We start from the raw sequence: 26,886 nt of genomic DNA, 5'->3' as shown, positions 1-26,886 counted from the left end.
TAAAATTCTAGGGTGGCTTATTCTTTAAAAAATATTGTGATAAAATGCGTAAAACAGGACTTCACTTATTGTAACACTTTAAAGTGCGTGAAAAAGTCCTCTTTGATACATTCACCATGAGCGGAACGACCACAACATATAGTTCCAGAATAGTTTTACCAATCAAAAGTAGACCCTGGACCACCCTCCCCCCACACACACACCGCAGAGGCAGTCCTCTTTGAATTGACAGCACAAAGAAATATAAAAAGAAATTAAATTATTTCGATCAATGTCCCACAGGCAAAAGATAAGTGTTCAAAATCCACCTCGCGGAGGAAGCGTCGAAGCACCTCGCGGAGGGAGCGTCGAAGCACCTCGTGGAAGCGTCGAAGCACCTCGCGGAGGGAGCATCGAAGCGCCTCTCCTGGGCCTCTCGCAGCACCGTGCGGAGGGAGCTGTGCGCGGAGGGAGCTGTGCGCGGAGGGATCTGCACAGCACCGCACGAGGGAGCCGCACTACACCCCGCAGGAGCCATAAAGCGCAGCCTCACACAGCCAGCGTCATTCGCTCGTCAGACACCGACCGCGGTAGTAGCGATGGCGGATGCCAAGCCGAGCACCGCGACGGCCGCCGAGGAAGCCAAGCCTGACGCGAAGACTGTGCAGGTGCTGCGGGACATGGCCAATCGCCTGCGCATCCACTCCATCAGGGCCACGTGCACTTCGAGCTCTGGGTAAGGTTTCCTCATCCCAATTCCTCGTGGCTTCAAGCGGCCAGTCTGGTGGCGACAGGAAACCTGAGGTGAAGGGAGCCCTGGGGGGCTGGGCGGGCTCAGTCGTAGAAGCCCCGTTTGGGACCGTGGGGTGGCGAGGGTGGCGGCCCCGACTCTCAGGGCCTCCGGCATGTAGCAGGGAGGAGCCCAGAACACGGCGTGGCCTAGCGGGGATGAGTCCCGGGGAGCGCGGCCGGGCTGGCGCTGGCAGGGGGAGCGGGTGGGGGGTCGTCCTTGATGCCGTTCCGATGCCGCCTGGGGGCCGGAACAGAAGCAAGGGAGGGGTGAGGGAGAATTGGCGAAAGCGAGGCTTTTCGGTCAGCTAGCATTTTGTGAGGACTTCGGCGTCGGTGTGTTTCACGGATGTTGGCTTTGTGCGGGGTGCTTGTGTGGCTGTAGTTCAGGGCCGTGCTGGCCTCAGAGGGAGTCGGATGTCCTCTCGGCTTTGTTTGGAAGCGTCTGAGGAGGATTAATGTTAATTCCCTAGCTATTTGGTAGGATTCGCTGGCGAAGCCATCAGGTCGAGAGTTTTCCTTCGGCAGAGGCGTTTTTGGCTACATAATCGATATCTTTATTAGTTATGGGTTTATTTGGAATTTATTTTTAGGGTCTCTGACTGACTCAGTGGGTAGAGCATTTGATTCTTGATCCTCAGGGTCATGAGTTAGAGCCCATATTGGGCACGGACAGTATTTTACAAAAATTTCTATTTCTTCTTTGTTCCACCTTACTGAATTCTGTTTCTAGAAACTTCTTAGTTTTTTTTTACATATCTCTGAAGGTTTTTTAAAAAGATTTTGAGAGTGCGCGGCGCCCGATAGGGGGAGGGGAAGAGGGAGAAGCACGAGGCCAGGAAGGCGGAGAAGCACGAATGCAGGAGGCGGGAAAGGCGAAGAAGCACGAAAGCAGGAGGAGGGGAGGGCGGAGAAGCACGAGTGCACGAAGGGGAAGGGGCAGGCGGAGAAGCACGAGTGTACGAAGGGGAAGGGGCAGGCGGAGAAGCACGAGTGCAGGAGGCAGGAAGGGCGGAGAAACACGAGTGCGAGAGGCGGGAAGGGCGGAGAAACACGAGTGCACGAAGGGGAAGGGGCAGGGGGAAAAGCACGAGTGCAGGAGGCGGGAAGGGCGGAGAAACACGAGTGCACGAAGGGGAAGGGGCAGGCGGAGAAGCACGAGTGCAGGAGGCAGGAAGGGCGGAGAAACACGAGTGCACGAAGTGGAAGGAGCAGGCGGAAAAGCACGAGTGCAGGAGGCGGGAAGGGCGGAGAAACACGAGTGCGAGAGGCGGGAAGGGCGGAGAAACACGAGTGCACGAAGGGGAAGGGGCAGGCGGAGAAGCACGAGTGCAGGAGGCAGGAAGGGCGGAGAAACACGAGTGCACACGAAGTGGAAGGAGCAGGCGGAAAAGCACGAGTGCAGGAGGCGGGAAGGGCGGAGAAACACGAGTGCGAGAGGCGGGAAGGGCGGAGAAACACGAGTGCACGAAGGGGAAGGGGCAGGCGGAGAAGCACGAGTGTATGAAGTGGAAGGAGCAGGCGGAGAAGCACGAGTGCAGGAGGCAGGAAGGGCGGAGAAACACGAGTGCGAGAGGCGGGAAGGGCGGAGAAACACGAGTGCACGAAGGGGAAGGGGCAGGCGGAAAAGCACGAGTGCGAGAGGCGGGAAGGGCGGAGAAACACGAGTGCACGAAGGGGAAGGGGCAGGCGGAAAAGCACGAGTGCGAGAGGCGGGAAGGGCGGAGAAACACGAGTGCACGAAGTGGAAGGAGTAGGCGGAAAAGCACGAGTGCGAGAGGCGGGAAGGGCGGAGAAACACGAGTGCACGAAGTGGAAGGAGCAGGCGGAAAAGCACGAGTGCAGGAGGCGGGAAGGGCGGAGAAACACGAGTGCATGAAGTGGAAGGAGCAGGCGGAGAAGCACGAGTGCGAGAGGCGGGAAGGGCGGAGAAACACGAGTGCACGAAGGGGAAGGGGCAGGCGGAGAAACACGAGTGCAGGAGGCAGGAAGGGCGGAGAAACACGAGTGCGAGAGGCGGGAAGGGCGGAGAAACACGAGTGCGAGAGGCGGGAAGGGCGGAGAAACACGAGTGCACGAAGGGGAAGGGGCAGGGGGAAAAGCACGAGTGCAGGAGGCGGGAAGGGCGGAGAAACACGAGTGCACGAAGGGGAAGGGGCAGGCGGAGAAGCACGAGTGCAGGAGGCAGGAAGGGCGGAGAAACACGAGTGCATGAAGTGGAAGGAGCAGGCGGAGAAGCACGAGTGCAGGAGGCGGGAAGGGCGGAGAAACACGAGTGCACGAAGTGGAAGGAGCAGGCGGAAAAGCACGAGTGCAGGAGGCGGGAAGGGCGGAGAAACACGAGTGCATGAAGTGGAAGGAGCAGGCGGAGAAGCACGAGTGCGAGAGGCGGGAAGGGCGGAGAAACACGAGTGCACGAAGGGGAAGGGGCAGGCGGAGAAACACGAGTGCAGGAGGCAGGAAGGGCGGAGAAACACGAGTGCGAGAGGCGGGAAGGGCGGAGAAACACGAGTGCGAGAGGCGGGAAGGGCGGAGAAACACGAGTGCACGAAGGGGAAGGGGCAGGGGGAAAAAGCACGAGTGCAGGAGGCGGGAAGGGCGGAGAAACACGAGTGCACGAAGTGGAAGGAGCAGGCGGAAAAGCACGAGTGCAGGGGGCGGGAAGGGCGGAGAAACACGAGTGCACGAAGGGGAAGGGGCAGGCGGAAAAGCACGAGTGCAGGGGGCGGGAAGGGCGGAGAAGCACGAGTGCGAGAGGCGGGAAGGGCGGAGAAACACGAGTGCACGAAGGGGAAGGGGCAGGCGGGAAGGGCGGAGAAACACGAGTGCACGAAGGGGAAGGGGCAGGCGGAGAAGCACGAGTGCAGGAGGCAGGAAGGGCGGAGAAACACGAGTGCACGAAGTGGAAGGAGCAGGCGGAAAAGCACGAGTGCAGGGGGCGGGAAGGGCGGAGAAACACGAGTGCACGAAGGGGAAGGGGCAGGCGGAAAAGCACGAGTGCAGGGGGCGGGAAGGGCGGAGAAACACGAGTGCGAGAGGCGGGAAGGGCGGAGAAACACGAGTGCACGAAGGGGAGGGGGCAGGGGGAAAAGCACGAGTGCAGGAGGCGGGAAGGGCGGAGAAACACGAGTGCACGAAGGGGAAGGGGCAGGCGGAGAAGCACGAGTGTATGAAGTGGAAGGAGCAGGCGGAGAAGCACGAGTGCAGGAGGCAGGAAGGGCGGAGAAACACAAGTGCGAGAGGCGGGAAGGGCGGAGAAACACGAGTGCACGAAGGGGAAGGGGCAGGGGGAAAAGCACGAGTGCAAGAGGCGGGAAGGGCGGAGAAGCACGAGTGCAGGAGGCAGGAAGGGCGGAAAAGCACGAGTGCACGAAGGGGAAGGGGCAGGTGGAAAAGCACGAGTACAGGAGGCGGGAAAGGCCAAGAAGCATGAAGGCAGGGGGAGGGGAGGGGAGAGAAGCAGGAGCGCAGGAGGAGGGGAGGGCGGAGAAACCCCAGTGCACGAACTGGAAGGGGCAGGCTGAGAAGCATGAAGGGAAGAGGCAGGAAAGACGGAGAAGCACGAGGGAAGGAAGAGGGGCAGGCGGAGAAGCACGAGCGCAGGAGGGTCGGTGGGAGGCACAGCAGATAGAGAAGCTGACTCCTCGCTGAGCAGGGAGGCGGATTGTGGGGCTTGATCTCAGGACCCTGGGATTGTGAACTGAGTTATTTAGGTGACCTGAAACAAGTTGTACTTTAATTGATTTATTGGCGTAGTTTTTCATGGTACCGCATAGTCCTTTTTATTTCTGTACAATGGTAATACTGTCTTCATTTCTGAAATAAAATCTGTAATTTCACTGGACGCTTAGGTGGCTCATTAACTGTTTTCCATTCAGGTCATGATCCCAGGGGCCAGGAATTGAGTCCCACGTTGGCCTCCTTGCTCAGCAGGGAGGCTCTTTCTCCCTCTCCCTCTGCCTGCCCTTCCCCTGCTTGTGCATGCTCGTCCTTGCACTTGCTCTGTCAAATAAATAGTTTTTTTTAATTAGTAATTTCAAATCTGATTTAGTACATATTTTTGAAAGATATTTATTTATTTATTTACTTGACAGAGATCACAGACAGAGTAGGTGCGGGGGGGGGGGGGGAGCAGGCTTCCTGCTGAGCAGAGAGCTTGATGCAGGGCTCACTCCCAGGACACTGAGATCATGACCTGAGCCAAAGGCAGAAGCTCAACCCACTGAGCCACCCAGGCGCCCCTGCTTTAGTACATTTAAAAACTAAATTTTTTTGGTTTTAGTCTAGCAGAAAGATTTGTTAATTTGTTGGTTTCAAAGAACCAACCTTTGTTTTTGTTTTTCTTGTGGTTTTCTTGGTCTCTCTGTTCTAACCTTTATTATTCTATCTGGTGTCTTTGGGTTTACTTTTTCTGGTTCTTAGGTTGTAAAGTTAGGGGTTTGACTTGAGATCTTACTTTTTTAATGTAAGCACTCACAACTGTCAATTTCTTAGCACTGCTTTTGCTGTATTCCATGAAATTTGGTACGCTGTGTTTCTATTTCCATTTTTCTTTTAAGTATTTTCTAATTTCTCTTGTTTTCTTCTTTGACCCATTGGTTAAGAGTGCAGTGCTTAATTTCCACAAATGTGTGCATTTTCCAATTTTCTTTTATTGATTTCTAATTTCTGTATTAGTGGAATAGAATTTTCTGCATGCTATCTTTTTTAAAATCTTGTTTTCCATCCTGAGCTTTGATATTAAAAGTACAGTTTACATGAGTTAAAAAGACCTGCATGTTTTGGGATTTTCTTTTACACTTCTTGCTTTTTTCATCTTCAAAATTAATAGTGGTTTGGCTTTGTACAAGATTTTTCTAGTAATTTTTATCCATTTGAATTTTAAAGATACCTAACAATTTTTAAAACCTTACCCACTTAGGGGCGCCTGGGTGGCTCAGTGAGTTATGTGGCTGCCTTCGGCTCAGATCATGATCCCAAGGGCCTTGGATCAAGCCCTGCATCAGGCTTCCTGCTCCACAGAGAGCCTGATTCTCCCTTTGCCTGCCACTCTGCCTGTTTGTATTCTTTCTCTGTCAAATGAACAAAATATTCTTATTTATTTTTTTAAGATTTTTATTTATTTGACAGAGAGATCACAAGCAGGCAGAGGCAGGCAGAGAGAGAGGGGAAAGCAGGCTCCCCGCTGAGCAGAGAACCCAATGCGGGACTCAGTCCCAGGACCCTGAGATCATGACCGGAGCTGAAGACAGAGGTTTAACCTACTAAGCCACCCAGGCACCCCATGAACAAAATCGTTTGAAAAGAACAAAAACGAAACCTTATCCATTTAGGGAATACCTGCAAGGCAAAAGGTTTAAGTCTCCATTTTCTAATAGTGAACTTTGAAAGAAGAGATTGTTAACATACGTGAGCTGGGCCTGGGATCTCATCCCACATCGGCCTCCTTGCGCGGCAGGCAGTCTGCTTCTCCCTCTCTTTCTGCCTGTCACTCCTCTTGCTTGTGTTCTCTCTCCCAGCCACCTCCCCCCCCCCCCGCCCGGTCTCTCTCTGACAATAAAGTCTTTTTTTAGAAAGTATTTTTGTTTGATGTAGTCCCACTTGTTTTTTATTGCGTTCCTTGTGTTTTAGTTATCCTATCCCCCAAAAAAGTCAGTATGAGGACCCATGTCCAGGTTTTTTCCTGCTTTCTTCTAGGCATCTGATGGTTTCTGGTCTTACATTTAAGTCTTAATTTATTTCAAGTTAATTTCTGTGAGTGGTGTAAGGTAGGATTTCTATTTTTATGTTTCCACATGTGACTATCCAGTTTTCCCAGCACCATTTATTGAAGAGACTGCTCTTTCTCCATTGAGTATTCTTGGCTCCTTTATCAAATATTAGTTTTTCATGTACGCATGGGTTTATTTCTGCTTTATGGTGTTTTTACTTAATGATATCACAGATAAACTCAAATAGATTAAAGAATACTCAAGTGCTTACGGAGTCAGTAGGTGAACTTGCCCCAAGTATACAGGTGCTCCATTGATAGAGGGGGGTAGTCTTGAAGATCTTTCTCTCCACGGGGAGAGGTTATGAGGTTACTGGGCCTTACAGCATCCTTAAAAGTCATGAACTTGGGAGGCAGTCGCCCTGAATCCCTTTTCCTTGACTGGATTCTTCGATGCCTGGGAGAAATGACTGCTGCTTCCAGTCTGAGGAGTCTCTGTACTAAAAGGTCTCCTCCTGTACCGTGTCCCTGGTGAGTCACTTACCTGTGAGAAATGACATGTGCTGTGTCTGTCTTTAAGCCACCCCACATCATGCAGCAGTGCTGCCGAGATCATGTCCGTGCTGTTCTTCCACATCATGAGATACAAACAGGAGGATCCAGAGAATGCAGACAATGATCGTTTCATCCTCTCCAAGGTAAGCCAGCACAGGAGCCCAGGGCCTGTTCAGATGCTTACTTTTTAAAAATCATTTTAAAAGCTACTGTATGGCAACAAGGCCTGAAATGGGCTCTGTTTATATTTTTGGTTCTTCCTTCTTTGCCTCATGTCTTAGTCCGTTTAGTCTGCTATAACAAAATAACCACAGATTGGGTGGCTTATAAACAATAGAAATTTATTTCTAACAGTTTTTGGAGGCTGAAAGCCCAAGGTCAGGGTCACATGGTAACATTCTGGTGAGGGTCTTCTTCCTGGTTGCAGATTTATTATTATATTCTCACATAGCAAAAGGGGAAGTAATCTATCTAGGGCCTCTCTTTTATAAGGGTTCTAATCTCATCTGTGGGGTTCTGCCCTTGTGACATAATCACTACCCAAAGCTCCCCTACCTCCTAATACCATCACCTTGGGCTTTGGGTTTTCAACATACAGGTTTTGGGGGGCACAGATATTCAGACCATAGCATCTCACAAAGATCTAAAAAGTGTTCCAGCAAGGATTACAGTGGTGGGAAGGATGACTTAATGGCAACTGGCTCCACTTCTTTTCCATCTTTGGTGCCCTGCCTTATCCCACCTAGCACCAAAGCCCCCCTTGACCTATCATGCTCTAATACTTTGCCACCTGGATAGAGGTGGGCAGTAGTGGATCTGACTTACTTGAGCCTCAAGGAAAATTGAGCTTAATTTGGGGAGAGATCATCCACTTGTCAATTATGTTTATTTTCCCTATCTGTGGATCTGATCTGATAGTATGGGGGTCTTTCTCATTACACTAAGTATAATACCAGGTACTTCATGATTTGGGGGAACGGGAAAGAGGAGTAATTTAAAAGCAAGGTCAACCTAGCAGAACATGCAGTTCTTTTGATGCTATCTGAAAGTTTGCTGTGTCCTAAGCAAAATGTTTAAAATTCAATTGGTACAGCACCATGTACAAACAGAAACCCCATATGTGGGCAGTGGGAATTAGTTTAAAGAATAAAGACAGGTGTTTAGGTGGCTCAGTCAGTTGAGTGTCTGACTCTTGATCTCAACTCAGGTCTTGATCTCATGGTCGTGAGTTCAAACCTGATAATCGGCTCCACACTGGACATGGAGCCTACTTAAAAAAGAATAAAGTCAGAAGATGGGTGTGAGTGGAGTATCTGGGGTCATAATTTTGGCCATGTCTTGGGGTCTGAAACGTAATCTCAAATGAGGTTTGGCAAAAAAATAAACTAAAATTTGTGAGTGTGTGTGTAGAAAGATGATGATGAAGCAAAAATGGCCCATTGGCAGTGAATCAAGGTGAAGAGTATATGGACTTCATTGTGTTATTCTCAAAACTTTTCTATAAGCTTGACCTTCCTGCACAATAAAATGCAAACAAATGAAGATGTACAAACACAGTATGAACATTCAGATTCCTGGTTTAAAAAGTCAGATGGCTAGAGTATCACATAACTGCTGCTATCGTGTTCACAGTCATTGGCCTGAGCAGTGAAGAGGCTGTCTGGTGTGCAGTAGCAGGCTGGGCACGGTGTAGCTGTCAGAATGTAAATGCTCGTCAGATTGAAGAAACAGAATTAGGAGGAAGGGGAAAGCATATAGCATAGTCCACCTTGGCATTGGCTGAGAATGGACTAAGTGGACTTGCTACAGCAAAGGAGCTGAGGTCCTCACAGCTGGTGCTCCTGGGGCATGAACGTGCAGTGCAGACAACTGTGGTAGGCCCACCGTTATGGCCTAGCAGTATCAGGATTGCTGGCTGTGAATCAACTGTGGAAGCTTGCGGGGAGGGTCTTGTGTTTCCGCCAATCCCCACCACTAGGCCTTTGCTTTTGTTTTAATGGCTGTGGTTTTCTTCAGTCAAGCAGGCAGGGTAGAAACCAAAAAAAAGGCCTTTTAAAAACTTGTTCTTCAAGCATACTTTGTGCCAGAACAAAGGTGAGAAATCCCACCTGAGGAGGAAGTCTTTCTGAGTGCACACAGTACCTCATATGCGTTTTTATTCTAGCTCTTGTCCCCCCTAAAGTTTGAGTGTATCCCTCCGCACCCAGCATAAGGGTTCTTACGGAAGAAAAGGGGGCCCATGTGGGAGTACTTTCATGGTGCCAGGTATGGTGCAGGTGCCTGCCAGCTTTCTCGATCAGTCCTATAGCCCCCTGCTGCCTGACAGGGGTTCTTCATTGTACCCAAACAATGAAGAAGCCTTGAAGAAGTGGGCACAACGGGGGGCCGGACCTTATGGGAGTAACACTGGGAACCATCGAACCATCGGGTGGAAGACAGAGCTTCAGTGGGAGGGTTCTGCTGGGCTAAGGACACAGAACAGAGAGGGAGTCTCTAGGGGCACAAAGCATGTGAAGAAAAGCTGGAGAAGATTAAGAACCCCGGGAGGAGCCGGAGAGATAGGGTGGAGCAGGACGGGGAGGGATGAGACTAACAAGTCCCCTTGGCCCGTCTTTGGTAGCAACAACAACCTAACGATTTGCTTGAATGGAGCTGACTCTTGCATTGTGAGAAGGGTGAAACAAGAAACCTAGATAATCAGCACGTCAGATGGAGGCGGAGTGGACAGGCTGGTGCAGGAACTTGGGCTCTGATTGGCAGGAGTTGGAGAGACCTTGGACCAGTCTCCGCAGGGTGGTGGGCAGAAAAGGTCTAACAGGCTCCCCCTGGTGGCTGTGTTGAGATTAGCTCTGGGGGGGGTAGCTTGGAGGTCACTGCAGTGACAAAGTCAAAAGATGTGGCCAGTTCAAGGTGGTGGCAGGGGAAGCACTGAATAAGTTCAGTGTTTCTTTGGAAGCTTGGGACCTTTGGCACCGCCCTGTGGCACCCAGAGGGTATTTTTTCTGCATGAGCTAAAGATAGCTTGTGCGTAGGCACAGGAGGAGGGGAGAGGAAGAGTAGTGGTGTAGTGATTCATTTCTGACATTTCTAGATGACCACTTCTGAAATCTCATTTGACCTGAGGTTTTACAAACCAGGGAAATTGCAATCTTCTTCAGTGTTTTTGGTTTCTATTTAAGAACCCACATTCTCCAAAAAGATTGAACATCTGGTTTGTTCATGATTAGATAAAAGACCTTATGAAAAATGGCAAGGCTCGTGCTTACGTTTTCTGCTTTGCTCCTGGGCTCTGTTGAGGCTACTGTGTGTAGAGAAATTGTCAGTCTGGATGTCCTCACAGGTCCAGTTGACTTGGATTTACAGTGACCCCCCCCCCGTCTTGGTGATGTTGATCTGAGACTTGGGGTGCCTGTAAGTGTAGGAAAGAGTTAGATACCCTAAAGTGTGGGAGGGGCCATTCCAAAGAACAGCCTGTGCGTCTAGGTTCATTTGATCCCTTCTCTTACAGAGGCTGTCGTTTGTTGATGTGGCAACTGGATGGCTCGGGCAAGGACTGGGGGCCGCTTGCGGGATGGCATATACTGGCAAGTACTTTGACAAAGCAAGGTGAGGCACTTACCCAGCAACTGCTTACCTGGCTCCACCCCATTCCTCAGGCACCTTGGCTTTATTTATGGCTTACTAGTTTGGGAAGTTAATAATTGTTTTGAAAGTTCAGACTACCAAATGTTCAAGCAGAAAAGAAATCATGTTTCTGTAAACTGTTCTAGCTTCTCTGGTTAGGTTCCGCAGTATAGAAACTGGTTTACTTCTATTATTTTCCAAGAACGATCGCTTTCTGTTTTTCATCTCTCCGTGAGCTTCATTATACAGTGACTAGCTGGTGCACTTGCACAGGGGACACATACGGTAATAATCAAAGGGCTCAGGCGCCTGGTGGCCCAGTGGGTTAAGCCTCTGCCTTTGGCTCAGGTCATGATCTCATGATCCTGGTCATGATCTCAGGGTCCTGGGATCGAGCCCTACATCAGGCTCTCTGCTCAGTGGGGAGCCTGCTCCCCCCGACCCCTGCTTGCCTGTCTGCCTGCTTGTGATCTCTCTCACTGTCAAATAAATAAATAAAAATCTTTTAAAGAAATAATAAAATTTTTTTTTAAATAATCAAAAGAGTTCTTTTTCTACAGGGCCTCTTTCATCTCTCATGACTGCCTCTATTAGTCCCTATTCTGTGGTTTAATCAATTTTTTTTAAATTTTGAAGCATTTTTGTGGGGCATGGGTTGTATTTTATTGGTATTAACATTTTTGTGTTTTTGTTGAGGGGAAAATTTACTATTTACAACAGAATATACGCTCCTGAAGCAGACTGTTTTGATTGTTACGATTATCGTAAATAAATTTGTAAGAACAGAAATAGAAGACGACGGTAATGCTTAAAATGAAGCTTACTGAGAAATTATATATAAAATGTCATTTTGGGTGTTTAAGGGGACTGTTTACTCCCCATCCCCTCTTGTTTGTGGATCGCAGAGAAGTGGCGGAAAGATGTTAGAATGAGAAAACTTGCCAAAGTTGAAGTCCATCATATGAGGTCCAAATTTTTTTTTTAAGATTTTTATTTATTTATTTGACAGGCAGAGGTCACAAGTAGGCAGAGAGGCAGGCAGAGAGAGAGGAAGGGAAGCAGGCTCCCTGGTGAGCAGAGAGCCCGATGTGGGACTCGATCCCAGGACCCTGAGATCATGACCCAGGCCGAAGGCAGCGGCTTAACCCACTGAGCCACCCAGGTGCCCTGGTCCAAATTATTAAAGCTGTGTTTCCGTAACTGTCCAGTTTGGACAGAATTGACAATGTGAAGCAACTATTTGTTCCTTTGTTTCCCTCCACGATATCTATTTGCCTGAGTGACCCAGAAGATCGCTGAGCACAGTCTTTCTTAACATTTCTTGGCTTGCCCCAGCTACCGCGTGTTCTGCCTCATGGGAGATGGCGAGTCCTCTGAAGGCTCCGTCTGGGAGGCGTTGGCTTTTGCTTCCCACTACAATCTGGACAATCTTGTGGCCGTCTTCGACGTGAACCGCCTGGGCCACAGTGGCGCCCTGCCCCTCGAGCATTGCATAGAAGTCTATCAGAAGCGCTGTGAAGCCTTTGGGTAACTGTGTCCTATTTTATGCCACCTTCTTTCTGCCCAGTCCCCCATTCACCTTGTAACCTGGCCTTCTCCTGGGTTGGCAGGTGGAATACTTACGTGGTGGACGGCCGCGATGTGGAGGCGCTGTGCCAGGTGTTCTGGCAGGCGAGTCAGGTGAAGAACAAGCCCACTGCTGTGGTTGCCAAGACCTTCAAGGGCCGGGGCATTCCAAGTAAGCAAATGTTTCTTTTCTGCTCAGGGTTATTAAAAACACCTGTGTGCATAGCAGTGCGGCAGAAGGAGGCTCATGACGGCAAGGCAGGCCGACTGGCTTAGTGTTCCGTGATGATACCTGTAATGTGTGCTGGAGGCTCTTGCTTCCCTTGGCCCTTATAGGTAGCAGGACTGATTAGGGTCAGAGGGGAAGCCCAGACGCCCAGTGCAAGAGCAGTGATTTTTTGTGTGCCGGAGGGAGTGGCTAGGAGGGCGTCCATCAGAGAACTGGTAGAGAGTGATCCACACAGAAGTGCAGTGTGAGAAAGAGCGCTACCGTGCACATAAACAGACAAGCCAATAAGGGCCTGCATATGTGCAGGCACCATCGCCTGTGCCCATGCTGTCTTGGAGGACACATAGGGAACTAGAGAAGCAGCACCTGTGGAACTGAGGGTCAGGGAAGGAAGGGCATTTTGAAAGTCTTAAATTCTTGCAGATTTCAAAGCCGACACCTGAACTTACTCAAGTATAAAGAGTTGCAAAGGGTGTGTGGTTGCTCCGTGTTTTCATCAGTGCTTTAGAATAAAACTGTTCTGTGACTCCCCTAAGACACAGTCTTAACTATGGTTCCCCAGTTCAGTGAATGATCACTGAACCAATTTGCTCCTGGGAGAATTCTGGGTATTCTCTTTGCCTTCACCTCTCCCCTATGGGCCCCTACATGGAAATCCGGCCTGTCATCAGTTCTAATGGCTTCTGCTCCTACAGTAAGTGTATCTCAGTCCTGTTCCCTGCTATGTCCTATGCTCAGACCTGTCTTTCACTCCTTAATTATAGTCTCCCCAGGCCAGTCTCCACGTGACCACTGTGGCAATCTTTATACATTTAAGAACTGACCAGTCACCTCCCCTCTCCCAATTCTTCTGTGTTTTCCTGTCTTGCTTCTGACAAAACCCAAACTCTTCATACCCACAGGATCTTCCAAGGTCCGCCCTGCCTGTCTCTCCAGCCTCATCTCCCGACTCTCTTCCCTCCATTCACCAGTATGTGGGCCAGAGGCCTCCCTCGAGAGCTGCTGGGATGTTTCAGGCTGTCCTGTGGGGCTGCAGTAACAGCTCAGGCTCCCTTTTTGTCAGGTTTTTGCTCCTGTGAGTCTGTGGTGGACAGACACTCAATTGCTTATACTTAAGGAATGAATGTCTTTTATTGGGTTGCAGGTGTTGAAGACGCAGAAAATTGGCATGGAAAGCCAATGCCAAAGGAAAGAGCTGATGCAATTATCAAACTAATTGAGAGCCAGATACAGACTAACAAGAATCTTGACCCAAAACCCCCTATTGAAGACTCGCCTCAAGTTAACATCACGGATATAGAGATGAGCTCTCCGCCTGCTTACAAAGTCGGCGAGCAGGTAGGCAAACTATATTGTTCTCACTTTTTTAAAATACATGACTGGACTCTTCATGTATTCTCATCTCCGTGGATGAACCAGTTATTAGATTGCATTACATGTACCTTAAAGGTTATAAGTAATAGAGGTGGTTTTAGTATCTTTTACTATTTTTTAAAATTTATTTGATAGCGAGATCACAAGCAGGCAGGGAGGCAGGCAGAGAGAGAGGGGGAAGCAGGCTCCCCGCTGAGCAGAGAGCCTGATGTGGGGCTCGATCCCAGGACCTTGAGACCATGACCTGAGCCGAAGGCAGAGGCCTAACCCACCAAGCCACCCAGGCGCCCCATCTTTTATTATTTTTTTAAAGATTTTACTTATTTTTGAGAGAGCGCAAGCAATCATGAATGGGAGGGAGGGGGCAGAGGAAGAAGCAGACTCCCCACTGAGCAGAGCAGGGAGGCCAATGCAGGGAGCCCAGTAGGGACTCGATCCCCGGACCCCAGGATCATGACCTGAGCCAAAGGCAGACGGTCAATGGACTGAGCCACCCAGGTGCTCTTTTAGTATATCTGATATTTAATTCTTTCATTTCAAACTTAGGTCTGAATTTTCTTACTAGAAAATGTACTAGTACATAGTACTTAATAATACTAGGTATTTACTAGTACCTAGTACTGCACAGCTTTTGCTTGCAAAATTCAGTTTGTGGTCTTGGCAGTCTTATGAGCTTGAAACTGCCACTGTTTTGTGTCTGGTCTAAGGGTGGGGACCTGGCTGGTCCAAGTTTGTTTTTTTTTTTAAGATTTTTATTTATTTATTTGATAGATCACAAGTAGGCAGAGAGAGGAAGGGACGCAGGCTCCCCACTGAGCAGAGAGCCTGACGTGGGGCTCCATCCCAGGACCCTGGGATCATGACCTGAGCCGAAGGCAGAGGCTTAACCCACTGAGCCACCCAGGCACCCCTGGGTCAAGTTTTTAAATTTACTCCCTAGATTAACAGAAGTAGGTCAATTAATCAAAGAGGAATGCAAAAAGGAAACAAATTAGGCATGAAACCCTGACCATAAAGCCTTTTGCCATGTTTTTATATCCTGCCTTTTGGTATAATACAAAAATAGGCAGTGTCTTCAGGACCTAAGGAAACAAGGTGATGAGCCCAAGAGGAAGGAAATATTTTCTAATCCTTTTTTTCTTTTCTTTCTTTATTTGGAGACATTTATAGTGTTGCTTGTGTTTTCTTGGTCTGGTAATATGGGTTAAAACAAATGAATTTTGACAACTCAAGAAATTAGAAAGCAAATTAAAAAGCAGAAGAAAGGTGTTGATCAGGAAAAAGCACATATTAATGAAGGACACTTTGGCAACACTTTAACTGTTCACACACTTCGAACCAATAGTACAACTCACAGGAATTTATCCTACAGAAGTATGCAGATGTGTCTCTAAGAATGAATGTCGTTGGTTGGAACTAGAGGGTATTATGCTCAGTGAAATAAGTCAATCAGAGATTGACTGTTAACTATGATCTCACAGATAAGTGGAATTTGAGAGTCAAGGCAGAGGATCGTAGGAAAAGAGAGGAAAAAATGAAACGAGGAAACCAGAGAGACCCTTAATCCCAGCAAACAAACTGAGGGTTGTTGGAGTGGAGGGGGGTAGGAGGGATGGGGTGGCTCGGGGATGGACATTGGGGAGGGCATGTGCTATGATGAGCGCTGTGCGGGGGAAAAAAAAGAATGAAGATTGCAGCTTTGAATGCTGATGAAACAGAAATGACCCAGCTGGAATAGAAGCTAAGAATTTGCCCAAATTACTAAAATTTTTTAAAAAATTTATTTATTAGAGCATGAGCAGGGAGGAGCAAAAGGAGAGGAAGGGGAGAGGCAGACTCCCCGCTAAACAGGGAACACCCCCCCATCGTGACCCTGAGCCATAAGCAGACACATAACTGATTGAGCCACCCAGATGCCCTATTATTAAAATTTTTTTAAAGTTGTAAAGCAGGGGCACTTGGGTGGCTCAGTAGGGTAAGCCTCTGCCTTCAGCTCAGGTCGTGATCCCAGGATCCTGGAATCAAGCCCTGCATCGGGCTTAGTGGGAAGCCTGCTTCTCCCTCTCACACTCCCCCTGCTTGTGTTCCCTCTCTCGCTGTGTCTCTCTCTGTCAAATAAATAAATAAAATCTTTAAAGTAAAGTAAAGCACCGTAGAGTATAATTCTCTTTTTGTGTAGAAAATCTTAAAAGGAGGCATCATAGAGGCACCTGGGTGGTCAACAGATATTTGTTCATAGACCATTCCCAACAAGATGCTGCACAGACTCATTTCTGTCAACCTCTGGACAGGGTACTGGATGGCTAGGGGACAAGAGATCAGGGAGAAGATGGTCACTTTGCTCCATAGCCTTTCAGAACTTGAATTTTGTACTGTCTACATGAATTGTTTATTTTTAAAAATAGGGACACCTGGGTGGCTCAATTTGTTAAGCATCTGACTCCTGGTTTCGGCTCAGATCATGATCTCAGAGATGTGAGATCAAGCCCCACATCAGGTTCTGAGCTGGGCATGGAGCCTACTAGAGATTTTCTCTCTCTCTTTCCCTCTGCCCTTCCTGCCCCTCCAAAAAACATTAAGTGTTCAGACGAATGAAAAAAAAAAAAAAAAGACAAGCAAACTTTTTTTAAATAATAGCTTTATTGGGGTGCCTGGGTGGCTCAGTGGGTTAAGCCTCTGCCTTTGGCTCAGGTCATGATCCCAGAATCCTGGAATCGAGCCCCACATCAGGCTTTCTGCTCAGCAGGGAGCCCTCCTCCCCCTCTCTCTCTGCCTGCCTCTCTGCCTACTTGTGATCTCTGTCAAATAAATAAAATCTTTTAAAAAAATAATAGCTTTATTGAGAAATGACTCCCTATATTACAATCATCCATTTGAAGTGTATAGTTTAATGGTTTTAAGCATATAAACAGAATCCTGAAACTATCACCACACTGAATCTTAGAGCATTTCCATCATCCCTGGAAGAACTTCCCCCCACCAGGGTGCCTGGGTGGCTCAGTCTATTAAGCATCTGCCTTGGGCTCAGGTCATGATCCTGGGATCCAATCCCGAATTGGGCTCCCTGCTCAGTGGGGAGCCTGCTACTCCCTCTCCCTCTGACCGTCTCCCCCCAAATCGTGCTTGCTTGCTCTCTCAGATAAATTAAAAAAAAAAAAAAAAACTCACACTCATTAGCAGTCATTGTCCATTCCATCCAGGCCCAGAAAGTACTCATCTACATTTTGTTTCTGTAGTTGCTTGTTCTGGATATTTCCTATAAAGAGTGTCATACAATATGTTAACTTTTTGTCTGATTTCTTTGTCTTAGCACAGTGTTCTCAAGGTCTATCCTTGTGGCATGTACAGTGTTCTATGAATATACCATACATTTTGTTTACCTTTTCAATCCTTGATGGATGTTTGTGTTGTTTTTACCTTTTGGCTGTTGTGAATACTGCTGCTTTGAACATTTGTGTGCAAGTTTTTGCTGAGATACATTTTTCTCTTGGGTATATACTTGGGAGTAGAACTGCTGGGTCACGTGGTAATTCTCTGTTTAACATTTTGAGGAAGTGCCAACCTTGATTTCTAATAGAAAAATGCAATAATGTGACAATGTCCCCTAAATCAATTCATAAATCCAGTCCAATGTCAAATAATATGCTAATGGAATTTTTTATTACTGGTATCATGATTCTAAAGTTTTACATTTTATTTTTTTGCAGTTAGCCTTACCAGTTTTATAGTTTAAAAAGTCAACAGGCATTTGCATTTGGTGACATTTAAGTTTTTTGGTAAACTATATGAATGGGGCAGAAGAATAAGTTTACTTTTGAGAATTGATACCCAGTGAGTCAAGTATGGATTTAAGATGGGCTAGCAACCCATTTTTAAAACCCTAAAGAAGATTATTGGTAAATCACCAATTTGTTTCTAAGACAGAAGACAACTGGTAATCCACAAAACTTCACCTTCCTTCTAAATTTGCTCTAAGAAACTCCACTGACTTTTCCAGATAGCTACTCGGAGAGCATGTGGTTTGGCTCTGGCCAAGCTGGGCCATGCAAATGATAGAGTCATTGTGCTGGATGGTGACACCAAGAACTCCACCTTCTCAGACATATTCAAGAGAGAACACCCTGAGCGCTTCATTGAATGTTTCATCGCCGAGCAGAACATGGTGCGTGTGCTGTGGGTGTCCCTCTTGGGTCTTCTCACTGACAGTGGCCTGCTGGGCACAGGAGGCAAGCCCCATATTATGGTTCTTCTTTCCACTTAAAAAAGCAAAGGAACTAGAGAAAAAATGTCTCTGAGGAAACAAGTAGAGAGTAGCCAGGCAATTTGTGGGGTGCCTTTGGGACCACTAGGAAGGGCATAGTAGACAGAACCATCTCCAGGTATACTGAGGGCAGCAGGCCAAGAGTCACAGCCATGACACCAAGGATCTAGGTCCGAAGTATCCCAAGCTTGTCAGCAGCTGTAGGTGCTAGGAAGATCTGTCAGCACAGAGGCAGCATTCCCTCCTGCTACCCGTTGCTTGAAGCCAAGCAGGGACCCCCTTTAGATGGGTGTCCACAGCCAGCTAGCCATGTCCCTGCCTCCGCCAGCCTGCACATTCATTCATGGTGCTTCTCTGGCAGCCGTTCCAGGGCTGTTCTGATTTGTCTCCTTTGCATTGCAGGTGAGCGTGGCACTGGGATGTGCCACCCGTGGTCGGACCGTTGCTTTTGCTAGCACCTTTGCTGCCTTCTTGACCCGAGCATTTGATCAAATTCGCATGGGAGCCATCTCTCAAATCAACATCAATCTTATTGGGTCCCACTGTGGGGTATCCGTTGGTATGTGTTCTCAGTACCCTCCTCTTGATAGCCTTTTTCCTTTACAAAGAAAGATTAGCATGTGAGTGGTTGACCTGTCAATGTACTTGGGGGTTCCATAATGTTTGATTATTTCTGATCTGTCTTTTTTCCTGCCATGTTGTATTTTAAAAGTTCCAGACACTCTGGGTTACTTTTGAGAGGAATTCTTGGTGTTACCGTAAAGTGCCCACTCTTTCAGTCATTGAGAAACAACGATCAGACTTTCTGCTCTTAGTGTGGTGCCCTTTGTCTAAGCGGGGACAAGCAGCATGAGTCCAGGAAGTGAGGAGCACAGATCGCCAGGGCTTTCTGCCTAGGCTGAGCTGTCTGGTCAGATGGAAATGGAAGCCTCGAAGAGTGGGATACAGAGGAGTGGGGCTGAGGGAAATCCAGCTCTGGGTCATTAACCTGGCAGGACAGGCTAGATGGAAGCAAGGAGAAACAGGGGGTCGGAAAAGGATTGAGATTTGGTATGTATTAGCAGTAGATAGAAAGTGAGGGTTACTCCGTGAGAGTCTGAAGAAAGAGGTCAACATGGCTGACAGGTGGAGGAGTGCAAAATTGCACCAAAAGGTTTTTTTTTAAATGGTCTCCAGTAATTTCTTGCTTGAGAGACATCAGGAGATTGTGTTCATGAATGACAAAAATGACAAGAAAGATGAGGTGCCTGGTGTGCCTGTGGTGGCGTAGGTCCTCAGGGTAGATGTGACAGTTCGTGTACACTGTTAGAATGCTGGAGGGGAACAGTGCACTTTGGGAGTCCTCTCTGGGACTTCCTGGGAGAAGTCTCTCAATGGGCCAGATGGCATGTGCACAGTGGGGGGAGAGTGAGGCCCGCAGCTTTTCAGGACTGAGCCAGGCCCAGAGTCTTTGCCTGGGGCCAGGTGTGTCTAAGTACTAAAATCAGTCAGCTAAGTGACACAGTGGCTCTAGGTCCAACCAGAGGAGCTAGGGTCCTGAGGTTAGATAGTTGTCCCAGGCAAGGCACCGTGCACAGTAATAGTCCTTTCTTAGCTGCAAGAGCTAGGCTGTTGTGGCGTACGTTGGACTTTCTTTTTGCACAGCTGTGGCTTTGCTTTCTCAGGTGAAGATGGGCCCTCCCAGATGGCCCTGGAGGATCTGGCCATGTTCCGATCCATTCCCAACTGCACTGTTTTCTATCCAAGTGACGCCACCTCCACGGAGCATGCTATTCTCCTGGCGGCCAATACCAAGGTATTTTTAAGGGGACATTGGTTCAAGCAGAAAATGCTTTTGGGGTGTGATACTAATTTGCTACTGATTGTTGGGTTTCTCCCATTTTTATCAGCATACAGATAATAGATATTCATTATGGAAGTTAACATTGGAGGATAAAAAAAAAAAGAAAACAAGCAATTGGGGGTTCCTGGGGGACTCAGTGGGTTAAAGCCTCTGCCTTATGGCTCAGGTCATGGTCTCAGGGTCCTGGGATCGAGCCCCGCATCAGTCTCTTTGCTCAGCAGGGAGCCTGCTTCCTCCTCTCTCTCTCTCTGCCTGCCTCTCTGCCTACTTTCTCTCTGTCAAATGAATAAAATCTTAAACAAAAAAGAACAATTATTCAAAAGTGATGACACACATAAAACATGAACACAGTCATGTTGTGAAAGTGCAAAACAACGCCAGACAGCACCTGATGGCCCATACGGGCAGGGCTCAGCATGAGAAATGAGGGTGCTCTGGAGGCTCCAAGAAGTGGGGGACTGTCAGCAATGTCACAGGAGTAGGCTCCAGCAGGAAGCTGTCAAATGCTGCTCTTAGATACATCTCATGCTGTCACTACCTTGTGACAACTGGAAAGCTGAAGAGTGGCCAGTGTCTCCACTGCAAACAAACCTCAGAGTCCTCAGACCTGGTCTGCCCTCTGAACATCTTAGAAGGGCATGAGTGTGGATTCTGCCCCACTTGTTCCTCCTCAAGTTTCACACAAGGACAGCAGACACCCTCACCCTCATTCCTGTCTAGAACCCAGCTGCAGGAACGACTAGAGACCAGAGTCTGCACTTTCTCGTGTGTTCCAGCTGATGGTCACCAGACTCCCATCCTTCCCATCCTCGCACCTACCCATGGCCCTGCAGAGACAGCCCTGGCATGGGTAGGATAGATTATGCAAGTTCCTAAGCATTTCCAGCTCATTAGAGGCCTAGGATTCTTTGGCCTTTTTTTTTTTTTTAAACCTAAGTGGGCTCACACTGTGTGTATTGTTCTGTACTTTTTTACTTACTACATCCTGGAAATTGCTTCATGACTGTGCATATATAGAGTGATTTCCTCTGTGTGCTGCAAGATTCCATTTCTCGAAAGTTCATAAGAGGCAAAGGCGTGGTGATAGAAATTAGTGGTTGTTTTTCAGGTGGGGAGAGTGGAGAGAGACATGAGGAAACTTTCTGGCAGGTGCAAATGTTATTCATACTCGGGTGATGGTTACATGGTATATGCCTTTGTCAGAATTCGTGGAGTACGGCACTTAAGTAAACTATATCTTGGTAAAAACACTGAATAGAATTGATTTATGATGTGAAGGGATAAACAGAACAAGTATTTCTAAATTAATATGTCCTTTTATAGTATTACAGAAACTCTTCAGACACTTGAGTATTCATTTATGCGGTATGTGTTCAAGAGTATGCTTACTTACATTTTCTCATTGGTAAAATATTCTTTTTATATTCTAGTGTGTAGGGTATTTCTAAGAATGAAGTATTACTTACAAGTTGTGGTAAAAATGAGTTGCTTAACTTAGCTTTCTGTTAAACGTGAGTCCGTGCTATGGCCTGAATTTGTGTTCTGTGAAGACCGAATAAGTCTGCGTATTTAAGAAAGCTTTCCTACCATTGAATGTGACAGCACAAGAGAGTTTGTCGCTGGCGGCATCTGCCTGGGTCCTGCGTAGGCTTTTGCCTGGCTTGGTAGTAATCTGATCCGGTGACGCTGACCTGTTTGCCCGTGGTTGTAGACGCTTATTCTTTACTCCAAAACGTTTGCTTCGTTTTTAGTAAAAAGAACTGTTTAAGCTTCTTTCTTCTCCCCTTTTTAAAACAGGTTTATTAGTTGACATTTAGTTTGATATTTTTTAATGTGGCTCTGGTGTTACGCCCTAGGGGATGTGCTATGTCCGGACCAGCCGACCAGAAACCGCGGTTATTTACGACCCGCAAGAAAGCTTTGCAATCGGACAGGCCAAGGTAAGGCCTTAAAAGCTCTCCAGTGTCTTCCAGTGTCCCTTCATGTGGAGACAAGTGGTCTGAAGCTAGCACTAGCTATCCCCACAGTGAAGGCTTGATCTGTTCTTCATTTTTGTTTGTTTGTTTTAATTGACCTTTGCCTGCTTTTGCTCAGAAAGGAACATTCTACCACTGTCAGTGGAGGTAAAGTTTTGTCTTCTCCAGATGAATTTCCTTTTTTTTTTTTTTTTTTAACTTGTAAGGATAAAGTGGTTAAAACTTAAAGGTACTTGAGTTTTTTGGGTATAAAAAACAAATAATAGAAACAACTTCAAATTAATAGTAGATGTATTAGATTGGGATTTTACAGATCCAAGTCAAGAATAAAAGGGAAATGAATGGGGTGCCTGGGTGGCTCAGCAGGTTGAACCTCTGCCTTCAGCTCAGGTCATGGTCTCAGGGTCCTGGGAGATAGAGCCCCGCATTAGGCTCTCTACTTGGCAGGGAGCCTGCTTCCCCCTCTCTCTGCCTCCCTCTCTGCTTACTTGTGATCTCTGTCAAATACATAAATAAAATCTTTTTTAAAAAGGAACATGAATGCATTGCCCACGGGCCTGATAAAGGCGCTAGCGTCACTGCTCATTCCCGATCTTCTGTGTTCTCACAGGAGCCCTAGAAGCACAGACTTAGCAGCAGCCCTGAGTTGTAGATGAGAGAGAAGGTGAGCAGCTTAGTCAGGATACACAGTCGTGAGCCGCAAGACCAAAACTCAGACCCAGGCATTGACCTGGCCTCTGTCAGGACCACGTGTGCAGAAAACCAGTGGAGTCTGTGGCAAAAATAAGTGGCTCTGCTCCACCACTTGGAGTGGAGGGCTTACAGGTGTTTGGGCATGTTTCCTTCCTGCCTTTTTGAAGGCTGAGCAGGGAGCCTGATATGGAGTTTGATCCCAGGATGCTGGGGTCATGACCCAAGCTGAAGGCAGATGCTTAAGGACTGAACCACCCAGGCACCCCAGTAGCCAGAAGTCATTGTTTCTAGTGCTCAGAATGACTGAGCAGTGATTGGCTTTAGGGCCACAAAAAGCAGGTATATGCAGAACAGTCCATGATGTGCTACTCAGTTGCTGGGCATTATTGAATGAGAAAGCGGCAGTACTCACCTCCAGTGTTAGCTACAGCTTTTGCTGCTCCCCATCCATACTCCCACACTGAAACTCAAGGCCCTCTGTTTGCCTCTGAGGTTGGAGGTGTGGGTGGGGGGTCTCAGAGACATCATGTGATTTGCAGAGCTTTTTCAAAGCCTGTCTTCTCTTCTCCCTAGTAGTTGCCCCATCCTGACAAAATGGAGTCCGTTTCCAAATGGTAAAGGATGGGAGTGAGAATGTGTCTCATAACGTGCATGGCATGCATGGGTAATTTGAGAGCTAGGATTTGCAAAGAGGACTTGGGGGGGAGTGTGCATGTTTATATGTATATATATGAAAAGGCTAGGACATTCTCAAAGAATGGGGTGGCTTAGAAGCCCTGAATATTTGTACTGTCAGCAGTGGTTCTTAAGCTACAAGGAAACCTATACAAAGGGCTGAAATGAATAATTTCAGATGCCTTTGGTTGGGTGGCTTTGGAGTAAATAAAACTCTGAAAAAAGGCTAGGGCCCTATCTTCACTTACAGAAGAGCAAGCGGTTCAGAGTGTGGGCTTTGATGTCAGACAGGCCTGGCTGCTAGTCTCTAAGCTGGGTGAGTTCCTCCCACTCTGAGATTCATTCTTGCCAGCCACAGAATTAGCCCCCAGTGCACTGGCCTTAAAAAGGGCGCTTGGGCATGCAAGGTCCTTGGCACAGAGCATGTTGCAAATGCCCCCAAATGATCCCCCATTAACTTGTTCATTGTCAGAGTCCAGTCTGTGTAGATGCCCCAACAAAATGTCCCAAGTTGTCCAGGGGTGGTGCCTTTCTAGACCTTCTGCGCTGAGTCTGTGGTCTGCAGCTCGTGGCCCGTACGACTTGCTTCTGTCCTCCTGCCTTTCAGATCCCAGTTTGAAACCTGCCCTCTTTGCTAAAGGGTATTCTCTAAGAACTTAGTGATTAGGCACCATAAATCATGAAGCATGATAGATGAATTTGTAAAAATGAACATGAAGGAAGGCTTATCAAAAAGGATGTCCTTGGGTGCCTGGGTGGCTCAGTGGGTTAAGCCACTGCCTTCCGCTCAGGTCATGATCTCAGGGTCCTGGGATCGAGTCCCGCATCGGGCTCTCTGCTCAGCAGGGAGCCTGCTTCCCTTCCTCTCTCTGCCTGCCTCTCTGCCTACTTGTGATCTCTCTCTGTCAAATAAATAAAATCTTTAAAAAGGATGTCCTTGTTTAGTGTACTGATTCAGCTTTTTTTAATACAGTGAATTATTAAGAAGTGAAATCGGTAGGACTGAGGAAGAGCAGCCTAGTAGTAGTCTCTCTGAGATGCGCTCTGCACACAGTAACTACAGCTTTTTTGCTCTTGGGGCATAATACCAGGTCCTCCGCCACAGTGTCAATGACAAAGTCACAGTGATCGGAGCTGGAGTTACTCTGCACGAAGCCTTAGCAGCTGCTGAAGATCTTTCTAAGCAAGGTCAGTTGGTTTTTGCTGGACATTGATGTTTAAGCTGGGGAGAGGTAGGACTTGGGCTGCCTCATGTGCCCCACTTAGACTTTTTTTCCTAAGTCCGTTTCACATGCAAAGCTGGCTATTGCTCTTCTCCAGATATTTCTATCCGTGTCATCGACCTGTTTACCATTAAGCCCCTGGATGTTCCCACCATTGTCTCTAATGCCAGAGCCACAGGCGGCCGTATTATCACAGTGGAGGACCACTACCCAGAAGGTACGTGCAGGCCTTGAGGGTCATTGTGAAAGTGGGCTTTGGCAGGATGTGTTTTTGATTTCCATGACTGGAAGCATGACATGCCCCAGGTGTCACCCAGTCAGGCGCTCCTCCAACAACTGTTATTACTGCTCTTTGCAAGCGCATTGTTTTTGGGGTCTCTTACCCACCTACACGTGCTCCTCAGGACGGAGCCATCCCCATACTCAAGTTGTGTGACCCCAGGACAGCGCCGTGCCTGGTGCCGAGTGGCTCAGTGGCAGACAGAGGAGTGTCTGATGGCATTGTGGGTAGGGAGGGGTCTTAAAAATCTTGACAGTTGTGCTTGAGTTTTGAATGGTTAATTTGCTCCCCTCCCAAAAGGGGAATAGTGCCTTGCAAGCAGAGAACACAGCAAATGCAGAAAAACTGTGTGAGCCTGGGAGAGGGGGCTGGGAAGGTTAGGTGAGGCATATGAGGGTGTGGGGAGTTCCGTGTGGTCGTGTGTCATGGGCCCAAGAGCACAACTGTGATCCACAGTGATTTTCTAGGAGCACTCTCGGTGCTTTCACAGCTGAGGTTATTGTAGGGAAAGGACACACACTGGGGCCCACGAGGACAGAAGGCACAGGAGAACCTGTGGAGAAGCCCACCCCTGTGGCTCCTTCCCTCCCTTCGGTGAGGGGCCTGCTGAGTGCTTTCCCTTCTCCAGTAGTGAGAAACTACATCACTGGAGACCCAAGGAACCCACTCAAGACCTCAGCACTCGGGTTTTATTGGGTGCTGATCACACAGGCTCCCCTGCCACACACCAAACCTCCTGACTTCCAGAGGAAAACATGCGCTCCCAGGGCCCTGCACCAGCCCATTGCCCAGGTGTCCACCAAGCGCTAGCCTTGCAAGCAGCCCTGCTGAAGCTAGCAGCTTCAGGCCTGCCTGGTCGTTCTTTTCCGTATGGTTGATTGGTTGTTTTAATCATTTTGGGGTTCCGACATCTTTAAGAACCTGAGCTTGTAGCCCCCTATGTCTGTGGAGCCCCAGCTGAGAGAGCTCCTGCTGTAATGTGGCTGGGAGCAATTTGGAGACTCACAGGTTTTATGGGGTTTTTTTAAAAGATTTATTTATTTGGGGGGAGGAGAGAGGGAGAAGTAGACTCCCTGCTGACCAGAGACACCCCACCCCCAATTCGGGGCTTGATCCCAGGACCCTAAGATCATGACCTGAGCCAAAGGCAGATGCTTCACCAACTGAGCCACCCAGGCGCCCCCAGAGACCCACAGTTTTGAATGAGAACTCCTCTGGCTAGTCAGGGCTGTTCCATGAGTCAGTGGCTAGCGAAAAATATTTTTCCCTAGGAACCAGCAAATTCAAAGGACTCTATACTTGGGGCTTTAAGGCTGACTAGCCGCTACCAACACAGAGCCTGCTGTCCTTTGTTTCCCCAGGCGGCATCGGGGAGGCTGTCTGTGCGGCCATCTCCATGGAGCCCGACATCCTGGTCCATCAGCTGGCAGTGCCCGCAGTGCCTCGGAGTGGGAAGCCGAGTGAGCTGCTGGACATATACGGCATCAGTGCTAGACACATCATAGTGGCCGTGAAGTGTATGTTGATGAACTAAAATACATTAGTTGGCATTAGACATAGAAGACTGGCTTCTCTACCTTATGTTTATGCTCCGTTGGCAGACTATCATTTAAATCTATACTGTTTTGTTACTAAAAAGTAAAGCAAGTTGTAACTACCTTCTGTTAAACCGTAACTACTTATACAAGTGTAACTCATCTTTGACTCAGGAGAGTGTGTTATAAGCTTACACATAAGACGACAAAAGAACCACGTAAAAGTTTGCTGATAAGATAACTGGGAACTGGGCTGGGGATCAACTTAGGATCAGTTTCTCGAATGTGTATGTTCTCCTTGTAAGTGAAGGGCAACTTGCACTGTAGATGCTCGCACAGGTCCCCTGCCCCCCCCCCCACCGGGGCGCTGCTGCCATCGTACCTGCCGCTCCCTGGGGACCGTGGGGTTTCGCTGCACTGGAACCTCCTCTGGTGTTTGCCTTCATCTCCCCTTGACGGTGCAGAGCCTATGGAGCGGCAGTGAAAGCTCTCCGGATGTCCTGTGTTGCTCGCAGTGACTGTTGTGTGAAAAGAGGACACAACTAGTTCCAGTCTCCACACTGCACACTTTGTG

At 48.2% G+C, this 26,886-nt stretch overlaps 2 protein-coding genes across 9 annotated transcripts in view; one reads left to right on the top strand and one right to left on the bottom strand.

Annotated features, from left to right (window-relative positions):
• Positions 1 to 26,886, bottom strand: part of TEX28 (testis expressed 28) — a 45,541-nt gene that overhangs the window by 16,716 nt on the left and 1,939 nt on the right. The window contains exons 2-4 of one of the 8 annotated variants that reach the window (XR_001177530.2): positions 26,695 to 26,830; positions 21,518 to 21,714; positions 18,599 to 18,685 (exon numbers count right to left, since the gene is read on the bottom strand). The gene's annotated coding sequence lies outside the window, so the exon portion shown is untranslated. Of the gene's footprint in view, positions 1 to 10,299; positions 10,443 to 18,552; positions 18,686 to 21,517; positions 21,715 to 26,108; positions 26,308 to 26,694 lie in introns of those variants that run through there. The other 7 variants (XM_045068130.1, XR_001177528.2, XR_001177527.2 and 4 more) reach the window with 7 other exon arrangements.
• TKTL1 (transketolase like 1) lies at positions 531 to 26,700 on the top strand. Its single transcript, XM_004780708.3, has 13 exons — positions 531 to 715; positions 7,059 to 7,176; positions 10,542 to 10,639; positions 11,993 to 12,184; positions 12,268 to 12,395; positions 13,597 to 13,790; positions 17,824 to 17,988; positions 18,490 to 18,646; positions 19,752 to 19,882; positions 21,787 to 21,870; positions 24,366 to 24,462; positions 24,595 to 24,714; positions 26,139 to 26,700. Exons 1-13 carry the CDS (start codon positions 579 to 581, stop codon positions 26,309 to 26,311), a joined length of 1,794 nt encoding a protein of 597 aa, XP_004780765.1. The 5' UTR covers positions 531 to 578; the 3' UTR covers positions 26,312 to 26,700.

This window comes from Mustela putorius, unplaced genomic scaffold (genome assembly GCF_011764305.1).
Source record: "Mustela putorius furo isolate JIRA1106 unplaced genomic scaffold, ASM1176430v1.1 tig00003899_pilon_pilon_pilon, whole genome shotgun sequence".
NCBI lineage: Eukaryota > Metazoa > Chordata > Mammalia > Carnivora > Mustelidae > Mustela > Mustela putorius.
Note: the sequence above shows the minus strand (reverse complement) of the source record. Positions and strands in the feature narration are given on the sequence as shown.